Source organism: Meles meles, chromosome 11 (genome assembly GCF_922984935.1).
Source record: "Meles meles chromosome 11, mMelMel3.1 paternal haplotype, whole genome shotgun sequence".
Taxonomy (NCBI): domain Eukaryota; kingdom Metazoa; phylum Chordata; class Mammalia; order Carnivora; family Mustelidae; genus Meles; species Meles meles.
The window spans coordinates 48,935,089-48,951,901 of NC_060076.1; the positions used below are offsets into that span (position 1 = coordinate 48,935,089).

General features: G+C 40.9%; 2 protein-coding genes across 2 annotated transcripts; both read left to right on the forward strand.

Annotated features, from left to right (window-relative positions):
• Window positions 1-1,205: 1,205 nt before the first annotated feature.
• Window positions 1,206-1,580, forward strand: LOC123952581 (interferon tau-2-like). Its single transcript, XM_046021844.1, has one exon. It carries the CDS (start codon window positions 1,206-1,208, stop codon window positions 1,578-1,580), a length of 375 nt encoding a protein of 124 aa, XP_045877800.1.
• A 4,500-nt stretch (window positions 1,581-6,080) lies between these two features.
• On the forward strand, window positions 6,081-6,713 carry LOC123953165 (interferon alpha-1/2-like). Its single transcript, XM_046023166.1, has one exon. It carries the CDS (start codon window positions 6,117-6,119, stop codon window positions 6,711-6,713), a length of 597 nt encoding a protein of 198 aa, XP_045879122.1. The 5' UTR covers window positions 6,081-6,116.
• Window positions 6,714-16,813: the final 10,100 nt, after the last annotated feature.

A 16,813-nucleotide genomic window follows, 5' to 3' on the forward strand; every position in this document is an offset into this window, starting at 1 on the left:
GGGAGGCTGGCAGATGCCCCCTTTTATTTTATACACAGAAATAATGTTTTAAACTGTTTTTTAGATATCTAAGAGATTTTAGGAAAAAACAAATCTCTTTCTTTGACTAATGTGAAAAGAAAAAAAAATGAGGATGGGGGAAATCTATAACCAAGAAATCTTGTCTGTTACTTTCTCATAGCTATCGTGCAGGTAACTTGAATATTAAAAAATCAGCAATGTGATCATATCTGCACCCAAGTCCCTTGAAACGAGAAGTGCCCTCTTGGAAACATTGATTCTGAAGACCTGGAAGATGATAAGCAGGTTTCATAGGCTTGGCACACAACCTACAGGGTGAGAACGAAAAAATCACTGAAGAGCAAAAGAAATCACAGGGAGACACCACGACAGACTGCCCTCCAAAGATGGCTACGACAATATCTCCCATCCCACATGTGTCCTGAGAACTTTGCCATTTCTCAAAACGTTGAATCTATTTCACTTCCCGTTAAATACGGGAGGGCTTGGTAATTGCTTATAAAAGAACTTGTTAGAAATAATGACGTGTGACTTCCAAGTTTATGTTAGAGTTTATCACCCTTGACACTACGATACTTGAGGCCAGACTATTCTCTGTGGTGGGGCCCTGTCCCGTGCACTGGGGGACATTCAGAAGTATGCGTGGCTTATATCCACGAGATGCTAGTAACAGCCCTCATCAGTTGCGACAACCAAAAATGTCTCAGGACATCGCCCAAAGTCCCCTGGGGAACAAAATCATTCTCACTGAGAACTACTGGGTTAGATCATGAAAGACGATAGAGCTTGGTCACTGGGCCCCTCATTTTTTGAGCCCTCGGGCCCCATGTACACAGTGCAACTGTACTGGGTCCACCAGTCTGTCAAGGAGACGTCAAGGAGAAGTTAGAGTGAGGTGCTCCTGCACCCAGGGCCAGCTGAGATCCTAGCTGAAACCTGTAAGCAGTGTCTGTAAGCAGACATAGCAGTGAAAATGTCTACCAACCGTCAAGTCATCCCCAGCCATCCAGAGGGGTGTGTTCCAAGTTAGGATCGTGCATTTTAGAATAATTTGTTTCAAAGCTATAGTAATGGGGAGAGTTTGTATCGGGAGCCCTGATCCACTGCACCCCTGCCTGCCTGCCTGCTCCCTTGCTAGACACCTGCCTGGACCCATAGCCCAGAGTACACGACATCCTCATACTATGAGACAGCTGAAAACCGTCCCCTCTCACACGTGCCTGAAGGACAGAACCTACCTCAGAGTTTCTTGGGAAAGACGGACCATCACCCAAATCCAGAAGACACAAAGCACCTGTTTCCACCACCAGATGCTCCCACAGATCTTCAGCCTCTTCAGCACAGACCACAGTCAGGCTGCCTGGAGCTACGCTGCCCTCCACGACCTCCTCTCCAGCCTTCATCGCTGCCTGGGACACCGGAAGCCCAGGGAAGAAGAAAACCCTGACTGTCTGTGTGTGGGGATCATGGTCCAGAAGGACTTCCAAAGCATCCATCTTTATCTGAAGGAAAAGAAACAGAACAGAACAGAAAAGCCGCTGTGCCTGAGCATCAGATGAGAAATAGCTGAACCAAAATCATGAACTTAAAAAAAAAATGTATTGTCTAGAATGAATTTACAGAAAACATGTTCAGAGAGAACATGATCTACTTTCTTAAATAAATGACTTTATGATGTAATTTTTTTAAGTCTCTTTAAGTTTGGGGGTATATTTTACATTTCCAAAATATAAAGTCCAATCCTTTATGGAAAAGTACTTGAGGATAGTATTTTGTTGAAGACATGTGTCAGTTAAATGAATGCTGGCCGCTGTAACTGATCTACAGAAAACTGTAACAGGAATTATATAACTGTATACCTTTATATATATATAGGGAATTATATATAGGGAATTATATATATATAATATATGTAAGGAATATATATTATATATATAATATCATATATATTATATAATATCTTATGTAATATGTTATATATTATATAACTATAACAGGAGTTCCTGCTCAGATGACTCCACTGTTTGGCTCTTCTTCAAACAGTGATTCAGGGATACCGGAACCGTCTCTTCTGTGACTTTGCCATATTCCGCATAGGACTCCAAATGTGTCTGTGGTACTTGAGTCTATTCCAATCATTTGCAAAGGGGAATCGTGGGGTGGATCACAGGGGATGATTTCAGGGACCCAAACAGTACCAGTGCAGGGCAATATCACTTCATCAACATTTGTGTGGCCCGAATTTATTCTCATGTGTGGTCTCAGTGTTAAGAAGTTTCCACTGAGAAGAAGACTGCTGGGATGACTCATAAAAAGGAAACAAGTTCAATGAAAAAGAGCAGGCTTCATTGTTACATTATTTGTACTAATACTTTTTTAAGGGGAAAAATAACCAGTAAGTTGGCAGCACACACTTTGAAAAGTCCAAACAGCTGACCTAAAGTCTGGTGACACAATTTAAACCAGGGCAAGATTCAGTGGCTATCACTCTTTAGAGTTGATAGCATCACTGACCCTTTGAAAGAAGCATTCAAGTTGATTCCCTAAGGCATAGCCTGACACCACAAGGGTAGAGATGAGGTCTCGGAACACTCTGTAAAATTCAAAGATATTTCCTCATTAGGTGAGGTAGGTGAGCGAGGCAAGAGGAGGTGGTTCCTTACAGGTCCTTGGGGCTCATTGAAATAAGAGGAGAGTGAGTCTTCTACTGAAGACCAATCTTGTGATTCTCATCCTGCTACCATAAATACTGAAAATACAAATTTGAAGGAAATTTTCTTGTCCATAGACATTTTTTGGTCTTGTTTTCTTTTGGTTTTAAATCCCCCACTGGCTATTCCATTTTAACTTTCCTTATAGAACCAACAAGAATTTATAAAGGATCTTCAGATCTGTTGAAGTCCCACATTACATAAAGCGTACCTCTGTAGTATTTGCAGGTATTATTCTTTCTCCTCTAATTGCCATACTTGTTTTCCTCATGAATATTGACGGTGCACTGGAAACAATGGAGACTGGTACTGGATGCCTAGAAAAACAAGTTGGGTAAGAGGAAGTCTCTCCCCTTGGGTATTTTACAGACCCCTGGAGGGAAATATTCCAAGGAGAAAATAGGGCAGGTCAGGGCTCAGTCCCTTTGGGTGCTTTAAAAAAAATAGTATATCCTAGCTAACTTGTAAAGAACAGAAATTCATTGGTCACAGTTCTAGAGGTTGGAAATCCAATATCAGGGTGTCTCTTATAAGGGCCCCAATTTCATCAGGTCTATGGCCTTGTACTCTCATCACCTCCAAAGGGCCTCCACCAAATAGCATCATTTCAGGGTTAAGATTTCAACAATTTCCAAACATTTATTAGCAGTTCATTAAAAGCTCCATGGCTGCCATCTAAAAGAGACAATATAACCATCCTTCGTACCAAAGAAGACTGAGTAGGTATATTAGCAAGTAAGAGCAAGGGGGCCAAGAACTGAGAATCCACATCTTCATTTTTTGACCTGAAGGCACACTCTGCTTTTTGCCTGCCAAACTGTGGAAATCGAACTGAAGTGGAGCCCAGTCTCCCTCTCAAATGGATGGAGAAAAGAGCATCCAATTGATTGTTCATTGTTGTCTCTGAGTTATCTCCAGAGCACCTCAGGATAAAGGTTATTCAGTGACATTTCAGGAAAGATCTACCACAACTCATGGATAAATAGCCTGGTTGCTGTAGGCCGTGTGAATGGGGGAGAATTTGAGTTTAGATGTGTGGCTCTCTGTAGGACACCAGGCTAGTTATTTTTCTGTGATGACCAAGTTAAGGCAAAGTTGAGATGAGACCATCCTTGGGGGCTTCCTCTAGTGCTGGGCAAAAGCTGAAAATTGTGCTCTTGCAGCCTAAACCCCAGAGCCCTGTGCACCTGAAAGCAACTAGAATCCCAGTGGTTTCAGCAAATAATCCCAGTAGGCGTTGTTGACACCAGGAAGAGTAGAGTGGATATATCAGGCATGGTCTCATATAGTCCTAGCAAACATAGCCATGATGAAACAAACCGGTTCAGTCATTCATGAATGCCTCCTGGTAGGATGAGGAGATCAGAGAGCATGCTGCAGTTAACATGACATACTGAGCCAGGGCACTGGGCCCCGTGCCAAGGAGGGCCAAATGAGTCCATGACTAAGAGCTGGTATGTCAAAGATGGCTATGTAACTTCTAGGTAAAGAGTAGGAATGTAGAGGGGTAAGGCAAGGTAGCTTCCTATGCAAAACGAAAAGAGTTCAGAATAGAAGGTGAGAGTAAGTTCATCACATGATAATGATCAATATTTATAGTTTTGAATTTAGGACAAAGACTTTCCTTTTTGGGGGGGAATAGATCAGTTTGCAACTGATCTATTCCTCTTAAAGTCCTTTGGGAAATTTGAAATTAAATGCAAAAATATAAACAAAGATTCAGGAGTGCCTGGGTGGCTCAGTCAGTTAAACATCCCACTTTTGGTTTCAGCTCAGGTCATGAGCTCAGGGTGGTGAGATGGAGCTCTGCATTGGACAACAGTCTCCAATCTCTGCTTGAGATTCTGTCCCTCTCTCTCTCTCTGCCCCTCCTCCTGCTCTCTCTCTCTCAGATAACTAAATAAATCTTTTTAAAAAGAAGGGGCGCCTGGGTGGCTCAGTGGGTTAAAGTCTCTGCCTTCAGCTCTGGTCATGATCTCAGGGTCCTGAGATCGAACCCCACATCAGGCTCTCTGCTCAGCAGGGAGCCTGCTTCCCTCTCCCCCTCTGCCTTCCTCTCTGCCTACTTGTGATCTCTCTCTCTCTCTCTCTCTGTCAAATAAATAAAATCAAAAATCTTTTAAAAAATCCTTTTAAAAAGGATTCACATTGATTATGTTTTTTTACTTGCCAATTTTTACTATCAATGGTGCAAAAATTAGTTGTTGGAGAGTGAACAAATCTTAGGTATTACAATGATTGCTGCTCTTTAAATCAAACCTGTTCAACAAAATCCTTTTCCTTAATATTTATTTTCTCACTATCTCTTATCTTGTTGGTTTTTCTTGAGTATCTTATGTCAAGTATTGACATTGAGTTCATGAAAGTTACAGAAAATGCAAGTTTAGAGCAATAAAATTTACATCAAATAGATGGCTCACCAGAGGACTCTTTCTCCATCATTTGCTTGATTTTAAAGCTGTATTGTGAGAGGTGAGAGGCGGCCTTCCCTTACTTAGTAGCTGCCATTATTGTCTGTTTATGTTGCTTATGTTGGAGCCTCAGTGTGAACTGGGCTTTAGAATTAAATGCAAGTAGTTCATATTTGATCACTTAATTCTACTAAAGTTATTAAACACAATAATTATATTAATTGCTGAAAAGAAATAAATATTGAGAATATCTGGATGAATATCAAGCAGTCAGTGAAATTAAAAATTATTTTCTGATATGAGGCAAAATTAGAAGTTAAGACCTAAAAATACATGTCAGGAAAATACTGTGAATTTTCAATTGTTTTGAGTACTTCTAATAAATGTTTAAGTATATCATTGCAGTCATCATTATTATGTATTGTATTGGTATAATTTTAAATTTGAATATGATTTTAATACATTACTATTTATGTAAGTATAATAAAATTTGCTCTGAAAACTTAGCTATAAAGATAAATAAAATGTTAATAACTTTTAAATTTACTTATAGCTTAAAATTTTTGTCAATCTTAATCCTGCATTGGATAAGAGAGTCAAGTTTGGAACTCTTTTCTTCCTATGTATAAAGTACAGATACATAGAGTGGACACAAATAGATATAGAAGATAACTGTGTCATTAAAATTTCATGAGGGATTCAATTAGCAAAAAATATCTGAAATGACTCTGGGGTCAAGGGAAGGGGAGACAATAATGAAATGAAATTGTTGAGAAACTCTGCTCTAAACACATTTGGTGAATGCAAAGTGAAAAACAAAAACAAAAGTAGGAAGTAAGAGGAACATTCAGAAAATGGAAACTAATGCATCCCCATTTAAGAGCGTGCACAAGGGAAGATGTTCAGAGAACCTAGAGCCATGGATCCAGACGTGCCCACCCCAGCCAGGCCAACAACATCTGCAGGATCCCCAATGGCCCTGCCCTGCTCCTTCTTGGTAGTCCTGGTGGTGCTCAGCTGCCACTCCCTCAGCTCTCTGGGATGTGACCTGCCTCAGGACCATGGCCTGCTGCACTGGAGGGCCTTGATGCTCCTAAGACAAATGAGGAGAGTCTCCCCCTTTTCCTGCCTGAGGGACAGAAATGACTTTGGCTTCCCCCAAGAGGTGTTCGATGGCAAGCAGCTGCAGAAGGCTCAAGCCCTCTCTGTCGTCCATGTGACGAAGCAGAAGACCTTCCACCTCTTCTGCACAGAGGCCTCACCTGCTCCCTGGAACACAACCCTCCTGGAGGAATTGTGCTCGGGACTTTCTGAGCAACTGGGCCGCCTGGAAGCCTGTCTGCTGCAGGAGGCTGGGGTGGGAGAGATGCCCCTTGTGAATGTGGACTCCATCTTGAGGAACTACTTCCAGAGAATCTCCCTCTATCTGCAAGAGAAACAATACAGCCCTTGTGCCTGGGAGATGGTCCGAGCAGAGATCATGAAAGCTTTCTCTTCATCAATAACCTTGCAAGAAAGATTAAGGGGCAAGAAACAAGACCTGGTTCAACATGGTGATGACTCTCACTGACAAATAATATCATACTTCCTTGTTTTCTACCAGGTCAAAGACTCTCATTTCTGCTACAATCATGACATGATGGAATCAATTTGTCAAATGTTTTCAGGAGTATTAAGTGACATCATGTAGAGCATATCAGCTCTACAAGAACTAGTTGCTTTCAGATGACTATGCTGATCTATTGATGTATCTATTTAATAACTTATTTATTTAACTATTTATAAGATTTAAATTATCTTTGAACAATATTAGGTATAATTTCTCTTTGTGGTTAAGAGAAAAAATATATCCTTTATATTTGTTCGATTTATTATTTCCTTTCTTTATTAAATATTTTGTATAGAAAAATTATTGTATTTATTATTTTAAAAAGAAACAAGTCAGAGGGGTACCTGGGTGGCTCAGTGGGTTAAAGCCTCTGCCTTTGGCTCAGGTCATGATACCAGGGTTCTGGGATCAAGTCCCACATCTGGCTTTCTGCTAAGCAGGGAGCCTGCTTCCTCCTCTCTCTCTCTCTGCCTGACTCTCTGCCTGCATCTCTGCCTACTTGTGATCTCTGTCAAATAAATAAATAAATAAATAATCTTTAAAAAAAAGAAAAAAAAAGAGAAACAAGCCTGATTATAACCTGATGAGAGAATGGATTGTACAACGCACCTACTCATTATTACGTTATTCTCACTATAAGTTAAAAATAGACTTTCTCTAAACCAGTTTGTGTATTGCTGTCAGGATAGAGGTGGACATAATAAATCCAATCCTGCTTTGTACCATGGATTTTTGTGGAGAAACCAACCTAAAACCAATAATCATTTTGAAGTAGTACCAGTTATGTTACGTGATATAATGAGAAGGGGAAAAAATGGAGTTCTCTCAGCAGAAGCTGCAGTAAGTCATTGTCAGGAAACAGAAAGAGAAGCAATAGATCTCTTCTACAATTGACTGATAGATATCCAACTGTAGAAGTTCTTGGAAAATGGATATTTGAGTCTGTGATTTGTAAGCAGCTCTATTAACCGAAAGCTTGGGAGCAGAAGTGGTCATATCGGAAGAGTAGAGCATGAGAAAAGAACTTAAGATTGATTCGTCGAGGGCCACCTGAGTGGCTCAGTGGGATAAGCTTCTGCCTTAAGCTCAGGTCATGATCTCAGGGTCCTGGGATGGAGTCCCGCAGTGGACAGGGTCCCTGCTCATTGAGGAGTCTGCTTCTCCCTCTCCCTCCACCCCTCCTCCAAGCCCCCACTTTTGCTCGTACTCTCTCTCTCAATAAAATAAAATAAGATAAAAAGATTAATTTTGTAAACTTTCAAATGTTAAGGGAGAAAAGAGCCACAAAGGAAACAAAGGTGGAATGGCCCTAAGGCAGTAGGATATGAGAATATTGGTCAGAGTATTTCAAAGACAAAAAGTGCTTCAAAGAATTGCAACATTGCAAAATAAAACAGAATGTGCATTTTTCTTCTGCAGAATTCCCCCTTTGGCAATGTCTGTGTCTCTGGGTCAATTCATGGATTTGAAATATTAGCAAATCATGTCCATCTGTTTAATATGTATTTCTTTTAAAGCATGGCACATTTCATTACTCACAATGCTAATTTATTATTATTTTGATTTCTACTGTGTGGAATGTCAGTAAGTTGCTCTGTGGATTGGAACCATGCAGAAACCACAGGGCAGCAGGTGGAAGGCAAGGTTGCCAAAGAGAAGAGCTCCTGATGTCTTTCTCTCCCCTGGGAGTCACCTTAGTATTGTCCTTCCCTTCCTGGTCAGATTGCCTTTGAGTTCCTGTTGCCTCAAAGCATCCAAATGTGATGACAGTTTTCTAGCAAAGCTGAGTGGAGAAAGAAAAAAAGAAAATGATGTATTGAAAGTGATGGAAACTAATGGTCCAGGACCTTCTTTTTCCATTTTCGCTTCCCTAGTTTGGTACTGAATCAAGATGAAATGGAAAGGAATTGAGAAGAGCAAGACAACTCCTGTCCAGAAAATTACTAAATTAAAACAAACATACACAGTTTTTAAAACTCTGAGCCAGTGAAGCAAAAGTGGCTAGTTTTATCTGGCATCCTATGTGGTCTCACTGCCCCACATTTCACTGTGAGACAGAGCATGAGGAATCCAAGAGGACTGACTCAACAATGCAGGGACAGTCATTCCTTCAGTCAAAGCCTTGCACAGGAGGGAAAGCCACACCAAGTCCCCTGTGGCCTCAGAAACAGAGAATAGAAGAAGGACTCACAGTCTAATGACTGAACTCCATATGGAAGTCAACATTTAGTGAAATAAAACTGCAGTCATTATTTAAGGTAAAACTAAAAAAGGGGGGGTGATAATTCACCCACCCCTGTGTCCCTGACACACGCACGTAGTACAGAGTGTTTACCTTGTGTCCTTTGTAAGACACAGAAAAATACAACACTTGGGTACCTGACAGAAAGAAGAGGAATTGGCCACAGAAACACTCTTGGATCTTGAGCTTTTGATTGTTCAGGGGACAAAACAAACCCCCTCTAAGACAGTTTTGCTCAAAACTGGAAGTGTGCTGAACTCACTCCTCACAGCCAGGTAGAGAGAAGGGGAGTGGGCAAGGGAGGGAGGGAGTGAGGAGGGTAAAGGTGGAACACAGGTGGCTGTGGGCACAGCATAAGATGCAACCTGCCCTCCTCAGGGGGTATGAGATTCTATGCAGAAAGGACACATGGATGTGCAGCTGAAATTAGAACAGAAACACCAAGGTGCACCTAAAAAAAAACTAGGAAGCCAGCCTGGGTTTTAGGGAAGAAACTGATGAGACATTAGTAGGACAAGGCAGAAAGAGGTGGAAATGCCACTTACCTCCCTGTCATGAGACACTCCCCTCCCCCACCTCATCCAAATAGCACACCGCATGGCCATCCTTGGAAGTCTTCTTTTGTACACAGAATCCAAGAATATTCTTCATTAGTCATTATGCCCTAAGCAATTAATATGAACACTGGCCAATGACCAAGGTGTGGGAAGACCTCAGGGAGTGCTTGCCAAACAGGAGGGCCACATCCTTTCTGAAGAGGACAGATGCTGAGGGATGAGGCAGCAGGGCTGAGGTACAGAAATTAAAACAGAGAAAACAGAGCCCAGGAGCAGAGGTAAAACTGCATTCTCAGCAAGGAGAACAAAGCTGTGACTTGTGACTCTAACACAAACATTTTTTTTTTTCTCATTTGAAAACTTAGGCTACATTTACATAGAAACATCTCAAGAATTGGACAAATTAAACTTTGATGGAAAAATGAAAAAATAATTGAAATGGGTGGTGTCTTCCAAGCTCTTCTAATCTGAGTAAAGCATATGTAAAGAAAAGCAAATAAAAATTAAAATCCATAGGACGCCTGGGTGGCTCAGTGGGTTACGCCACTGCCTTCAGCTCAGGTCATGATCTCAGGGTCCTGGGATCGAGTCCCACATTGGGCTCTCTGCTCAGCGGAGAGCCTGCTTCCCTTCCTTTCTCTCTGCCTGCCTCTCTTGTGATTTCTCTCTGTCAAATAAATAAATAAAATCTTTAAAAAAAATTAAAAGCCATAAAAAGTGCCCAGGAACATTCTGCAAATGAAAACTACCCTATTCTAGTTAAGAGTCATGAATAGAAAGAACTGGAGAGGAACTGAGGGCCATGGCACACCTGGGTGTCCCCCAGACAACCAACTCAGCTATGGCAGAGATTTTTCAATTGTCAGACCAGGAATTCAAAATGACTATCATTAATATGCTGAGGGCTTTAATGTATTCATATTCTCATTCATTTATTCATTCATCTATTTTATCTACTATGTACTATTTAAAACAGATTTGTACAGCAAGATGTCCTTTTAAAAATAAATAAATAGTTTTGTTCATATAATATCATATTTACCTTTATAATACATTTGGGGTGCCTGGGTGGCTCAGTGGGTTAAAGCCTCTGCCTTTGGCTCAGGTCATGATCTCAGGGTCCTGGGATCGAGCCCCACATTGGGCTCTCTGCTCCGCGGGGAGCCTGCTTCCTCCTCTTTCTCTGCTTGCCTCTCTGCCTAGTTGTGATTTCTCTCTGTCAAATAAATAAAATATATTAAAAAAAAACATTTGAATGTAACAAAATTTGTTCATCTTATTTTTGTCAAATTGTTTTCTTTATGAAATTCTTCTTCACCAGGAGATTTTTCAGATTTGTTAATTCTTAAAAAGAGAGATAGCCTGAATTTGTGACCCATTTTGAAGAATGAATGATAAATTCAAATCACTCATTCATTTCTCATTCATTATTTTAAAACTGCTTATCTCTATGCCAGATTATGTATTTATTGTGGGGACACAGAGGTGAATAAAGCAATTGTAAAGCTTATTCTCTTTGAGCCTTCCATTTTGAAGAGAAAGAAACATAAAGCAGGAGAATGAGACAAGATGGCGGAGGAGTAGGCCAACTAAATTTTGTCAGGTCCCAGGAATTCAGCGAGATAGTTACTGAACCATTCTGAACACCTACAAACTCAACAGGAGATTATAGAGGAGAAGAACAGCAATTCTAGGAGCAGAAAAGCGACCACTTTCTGGAAGGTAGGAAGTGAATCAGAAGCTACAGGAAGAGAGACTGCGGCAGGGAGGTGCTGGCTCCCAGCAAGCAGTAGAGCAGTGGAGCACAAAATCCGAACTTTTAGAAGTCTGTTCCACTGAGGGACATCATTCCAGGGGTTAAGCGAGGGATGGAGCCCTCATGGGGACACTGTGGTCTCAGGACCTGCAAGGTCACAAAAAGATCAGGGGTGTCTGAGTGTGGCAGAGCTCCACACTCAGTATTGGAGCAGGGACACTGGCTGCAGAGACAGAGCCAAGAGGTGGGCTCTCAGCTCAGGGTTACCTTAAACCATGATCTGAGGCACCATCAGGCCACTGCTCTTTGATCAGGGACCCCACACGTGGCAGATCCGGGGTGACCCCTCCTTCCTCCTTTAGGAGGAGCAGCACGGGAGCATGCAGCAGAAATCTGCTGGGTTTGGAGACTCCAAACAGAGCTATGAACCAGAGACAGACATGCTTGGTCACAGGCCAGGTGAGCATGGAGTACGGCCAGAGATCAGGGAGACGGGAGGGATTGACTGCTTTTCTCCGAGGGCACACTGAGGAGTGGGGCCCCAAGCTCTTGGCAACTCTGAGCGGAGACCGGGAGGCCACTATTTTCATTCTCCTCCTCCAAAACTGTATGGAAATTGTTCAGGGAACAAAAGGTATTGAGAGCAAAGTGGAGCAGATTGCTTAGCCTGGCCCCTGGCAAGGGCGGTGCAATTCTGCCTAAGGTAAAAACAGTTGAAAATCACTTCAAGAGTCCCTCCCCCAGAAGAGCAGCAAGAATAGCTAGTCAAGAACAAGTTCACCAATCAATGAGAACTGCGGGATTCCAGAGCCAAAGGAATGCCCCACATAGAATTCATGGCTTTTTTCCCCATGATTCTTTTGTCTTTCAAAGTTAAATTTTTTATTTTATTTTTTTCTTATTCTATTTTTAAAATTTTTCCTCTTTTCTATTTTAACTATTTTATCTTATCAGTTCCTTTTTAAAAACTTTTTATAATTTTCATCTTTACAGTCATATTCTGTCCCTTCATCATGTTTACCCTTATTTTTGTATATATATGTTTTTCTTTCTTTAAAATTTTGGGAGGCAGTTTCTTCTAACAGATCAAAATACACCCAAAATCAAGTGTGTGGCTCTGTTCTATTCACCAGTCTAATCATATTTTTTTTTCCTTTCTTCTCCCCCAGTTTTGGGTTTCTTCTAGTTTGGTTAGTGTATATTTTTCTGGTGTCATTGTTGTCCTTTTAGTATTTTGTTCTCTCATTCATCTGTTCCCCTCTGGATAAAATGACAAGGCAGAAAAACTCACCTCAAAAAAAAGAACAAGAAGCAGAACTGACTGCTAGGAACCTAATCAATTTGGACATTAGTAAGATGTCAGAACCAGAGTTCAGAATGATGATTATAAAGATGCTAGCTGGGCTTGAGAAAAGCATAGATGATACTAGAGAATCCCTTTCTGGAGAAATAAAATAACTAAAATCTAACCAACTTGAAATTTAAAAAGCTGTTAATGAGGTGCAATAAAAAATGGAGGCTCCTACTGCTAGGATAAATGAGGCAGAAGAGAGAATTAGTGATATAGAAGACCAAATGATGGAGAACAAAGAAGCTGAGAAAAAGAGAGATAAACAACTACTGGATCACAAGGGGAGAATTCAACAGATAAGTGATACCATAAAACAAAACAATATTAAAATAATTGGGATCCCAGAAAAAGAAGAAGGGGGGGCAGAAGATGTTGGAGAAGATTATAGTGGAGAATTTCTCTAATCTGGGGAAGGAAACAGGCATCAAATACCAGGAGGCACAGAAAAAAACCCTCAAAATCAATAAAAATAGGTCAACACCCCATAATCTAATAGTAAAATTTACAAGTCTCAGAGACAAAGAGAAAATCCTGAAAGTGTAGGGGCCTACTTAGCCAGAGCAACTCAGTCTTGGTTAAACAGCCATTTTGTTGTTTGGGCAGTAAAACTTAAACTGACCTTGCACAGAGGAACTTACTTAAAAGCAGGTCTGGGAAACCAGTAAAATATGATCAACCAGTCGCTGATAACAGAGCCCAAATACAAGGACAGGTCAGGTCAGTTGGAGATAACAGAGCCCAAATACAAGGACAGGTCAGGTCAGGTGGAGATAACAGAGCCCAAATACAAGGACAGGTCAGGTCAGGTGGAGATAACAGAGCCCAAATACAAGGACAGGTCAGGTCAGATGGAGATAACAGAGCCCAGAATGCAAGGATGAGTCAGGCCAGGTGGAGACAATCTCATTGGCCAGGCTCAATCACAAGGCCTTTGCTCTATAAAAGCTAGTCTGTGAAGCTGAGGGTGGTCTCTCTCTCCATAAGAGACGCCCTCGCCAGTCGGTTTGATTCTCGGTGCTGGCATGAAATAAAGCTTTGCTTGACCTTCGCTTTGTATCAGTCTCACTCCTTTGACTATGGACCCCATCATTTGGGGACTCGTCCGGGATCAAACGATGATCACTGAGCCAGCATCAGAATTTCTGGGAGAAGTCTCTGGAGGTAAGATCTTGAGACCCCATTCTGGGAGATCCTGTTCTGCCTGTCTGTGTGTTTGTGGAGCTCCAGGGGTATAGCCCACTGGGGAGAAACTGGACTCAGTATTGCTCCCCAGGGCTGGAGTGGATGCAGGGATGCCCCATCCCTCCACTGGTAGATCACCAGGGGGTTCAAGTCCCCCTAGGTGGTCAGGAGACCGAGGAAATCCCCACCAGTGGCAGGTTGTGTTTTTGAGTTGGGATTATATCTTGCACACCCTTAGACTTGATATCTTGTCAAGGAAGGGCCGCTGGGTCTGCAATTGTCTTTGTCTTATCTTTTTGTTGTCTGTTGTGTTGGTTGTTGTGTTTGAAAAGGTGTTTAATAACAGGGATGCACAAGTAGATGAAAAACAGACCAAAAAAATAGTTGAGGTTTTGGCATTACATAGGGTGGGAAGGAGACAGGGGAAAGAGGTCAATGGAAAGGGGAGAGGCAGGTAGAAGATGGTCAGCTCCTCTGATCATGGACCTCATTAAAAGCAGCTCAGGACAAGTGGGCTGTAACATACAACAGTAGAAATATTAGACTGGCAGCAGATTTGTCCACAGAGACCTGGCCAACCAGAAAGGACAGGCATGATGTTTTCAGAGCACTAAATGAGAAAAATATGCAGCCAAGAATACTACATCTAACTAGGCTGTCATTGAAAATAAAAGGAGAAATAAAAATCTTCGAGGACAAACAAAAACAAAGAATTTGCAAACACCAAACCAGCTCTACAGGAAATATTGAAAGAGGGTCCTCTAAGCAAAGAGAGACCCTAAAAGTAACAGACCAGAAAGGAACAGAGACAAAATACAGTAACAGTCACCTTAAGGCAATACAATGGCACTAAATTCATATCTCCAATAGTTACCCTGAATGTAAATAGTTACCCTAAATGCCCCAATCAAAAGACACAGGGTATCAGAATGAATAAAAAAAACAAGACCCATTGATATGCTGTCTGTAAGAAACTAATTTTAGACCCAAGGACACCACTAGTTTTAAAGTGAGGGGGTGGGAAACCATTTATCATGCAAATGGACATCAAAAGAAAGCTTGGGTGTCATTCTTTATATCAGGCAAATTATATTTTAAGCTAAAGACTATAGTAAGAGATGAGGAAGGACATTATACCATACTTAAAGGGTCTGTCCAACAAGAAGATCTAACAATTTTAAATGTCTATGCCCCTAACATGGGAGCAGCCAATTATATAAGCCAATTAATAACAAAATCAAAGAAACACATCAACAATAATACAATAATAGTAGGGGACTTTAACACGCCTCACTGAAATGGACAGATTATCTAAGCAAAAGATCAAGAAGTAAATAAGGGCTTTAAATGACATGCTGGACCAGATGGACTTCACAGATATATTCAAACATTCCATCCCCCCCCCCCAAAAAAAAACAGAATACACACTCTTCTCTAGTGCACATGGAACATTCTCCAGAATAGATCATATCCTGGGTCACAGATCAGGTCTCAACTAGTACCAAAAGATTGGGATCATTCCCTGCATGTTTTCAGACTGCAATGCTTGGAAAGTGGAACTCAATCATGAGAGGAAAGGTGGAAAGAACTCAAACACATGGAGGCTAAAGAGCATCCTACTAAAGAATGAATGAGTCAACCAGGAAATTAAAGAAGAATAAACAATATATAGAAGCAAATGAAAATGCAAACATAACTGTTCAAAATCTTTGGGATGCAGCAAAGGCAATCCTAAGACAGAAGTATAAAGCAATACAAGCCTTTCTCTAGAAACAAGAAAAGTCTCAAATACACAACCTAACGCTATACCTAAAGGAGCTGGAGGGAGAACAGCAAATAGAGCTTAAACCCAGCAAGAGAAGAGAAATAATAATCATTAAAGCAGAAATCAATGAAGTAGAAACCAAAAGAACAGTAGAACAGATGAACAAAACTAGGAGCTGGTTCTTTAAAGAATTAATAAGATTGATATACCCCCGGCCAGACTTATCAAAAAGAAAATAGAAAGGACCCAAATTAATAAAATCATGAATGAAAGAGGAGAGATCACAACCAGCACCAAATAAATTATAAGAATTCCTTATAAAACAATTATAATAACACATTAGGAGAAACTAACTATATGCCAAAAAATTAAACAATCTAGAAGAAATGGATGCATTCCTAGAGACATATAAACTACCAAAACTGAACCAGGAAGAAATAGAAAACTTGAACAGACCCACAACCTACCAGGAAATTGAAGCAGTCATCAAAAATCTTCCAACAAGCAAGAGCCTAGGGCCAGACAGCTTCCCAGGGGACTTCTGCCAAACATTTAAAGAAGAATTAATTCCTATTCTCCTGAAACTGCTCCAAAATATAGAAACAGAAGGAAAACTTCCAAACTAATGAGCCAGCATTACCTTGATCCCAAAACCAGATGAAGACCCCACCAAAAATGAAAATTACAGACCAATATCCCTGATGAACATGGATACAAAAATTCTCATCAAAATACTAGCCAATAGGATCCAACAGTACATTAAAAGGATGATTCACCATGACCAAGTGGGATTTATTCCTGGGCTGCAAAGTTGGTTCAACATCCACAAATCAATCAAGGTGATACACTACATTAATAAAAGGAAGAACCAGAACTATATGATCCTCTCAATAGATGCTGAAAAAGAATTTGACAAGTACAGCATCCTTTCTTGATCGAAACTCTTCACAGTGGAGGGATAGAGGGTACATACTTCAATATCATAAAAGCCATCTATGAAAAACCCACAGCAAATATTCTCAATGGGGAAAAACTGAGAGCTTTTCCCCTAAGGTCGGGAACACAGCAGGGCTGTCCACTATCACCACTGCCATTCAACATGTACTAGAAGCCCTAGCCTCAGCAATCAGACAACAAAAAGAAATAAAATGTATCCAAATCAGCAAAGAAGTCAAACTCTCATTCTTTGCAGATGATATGATACTTTA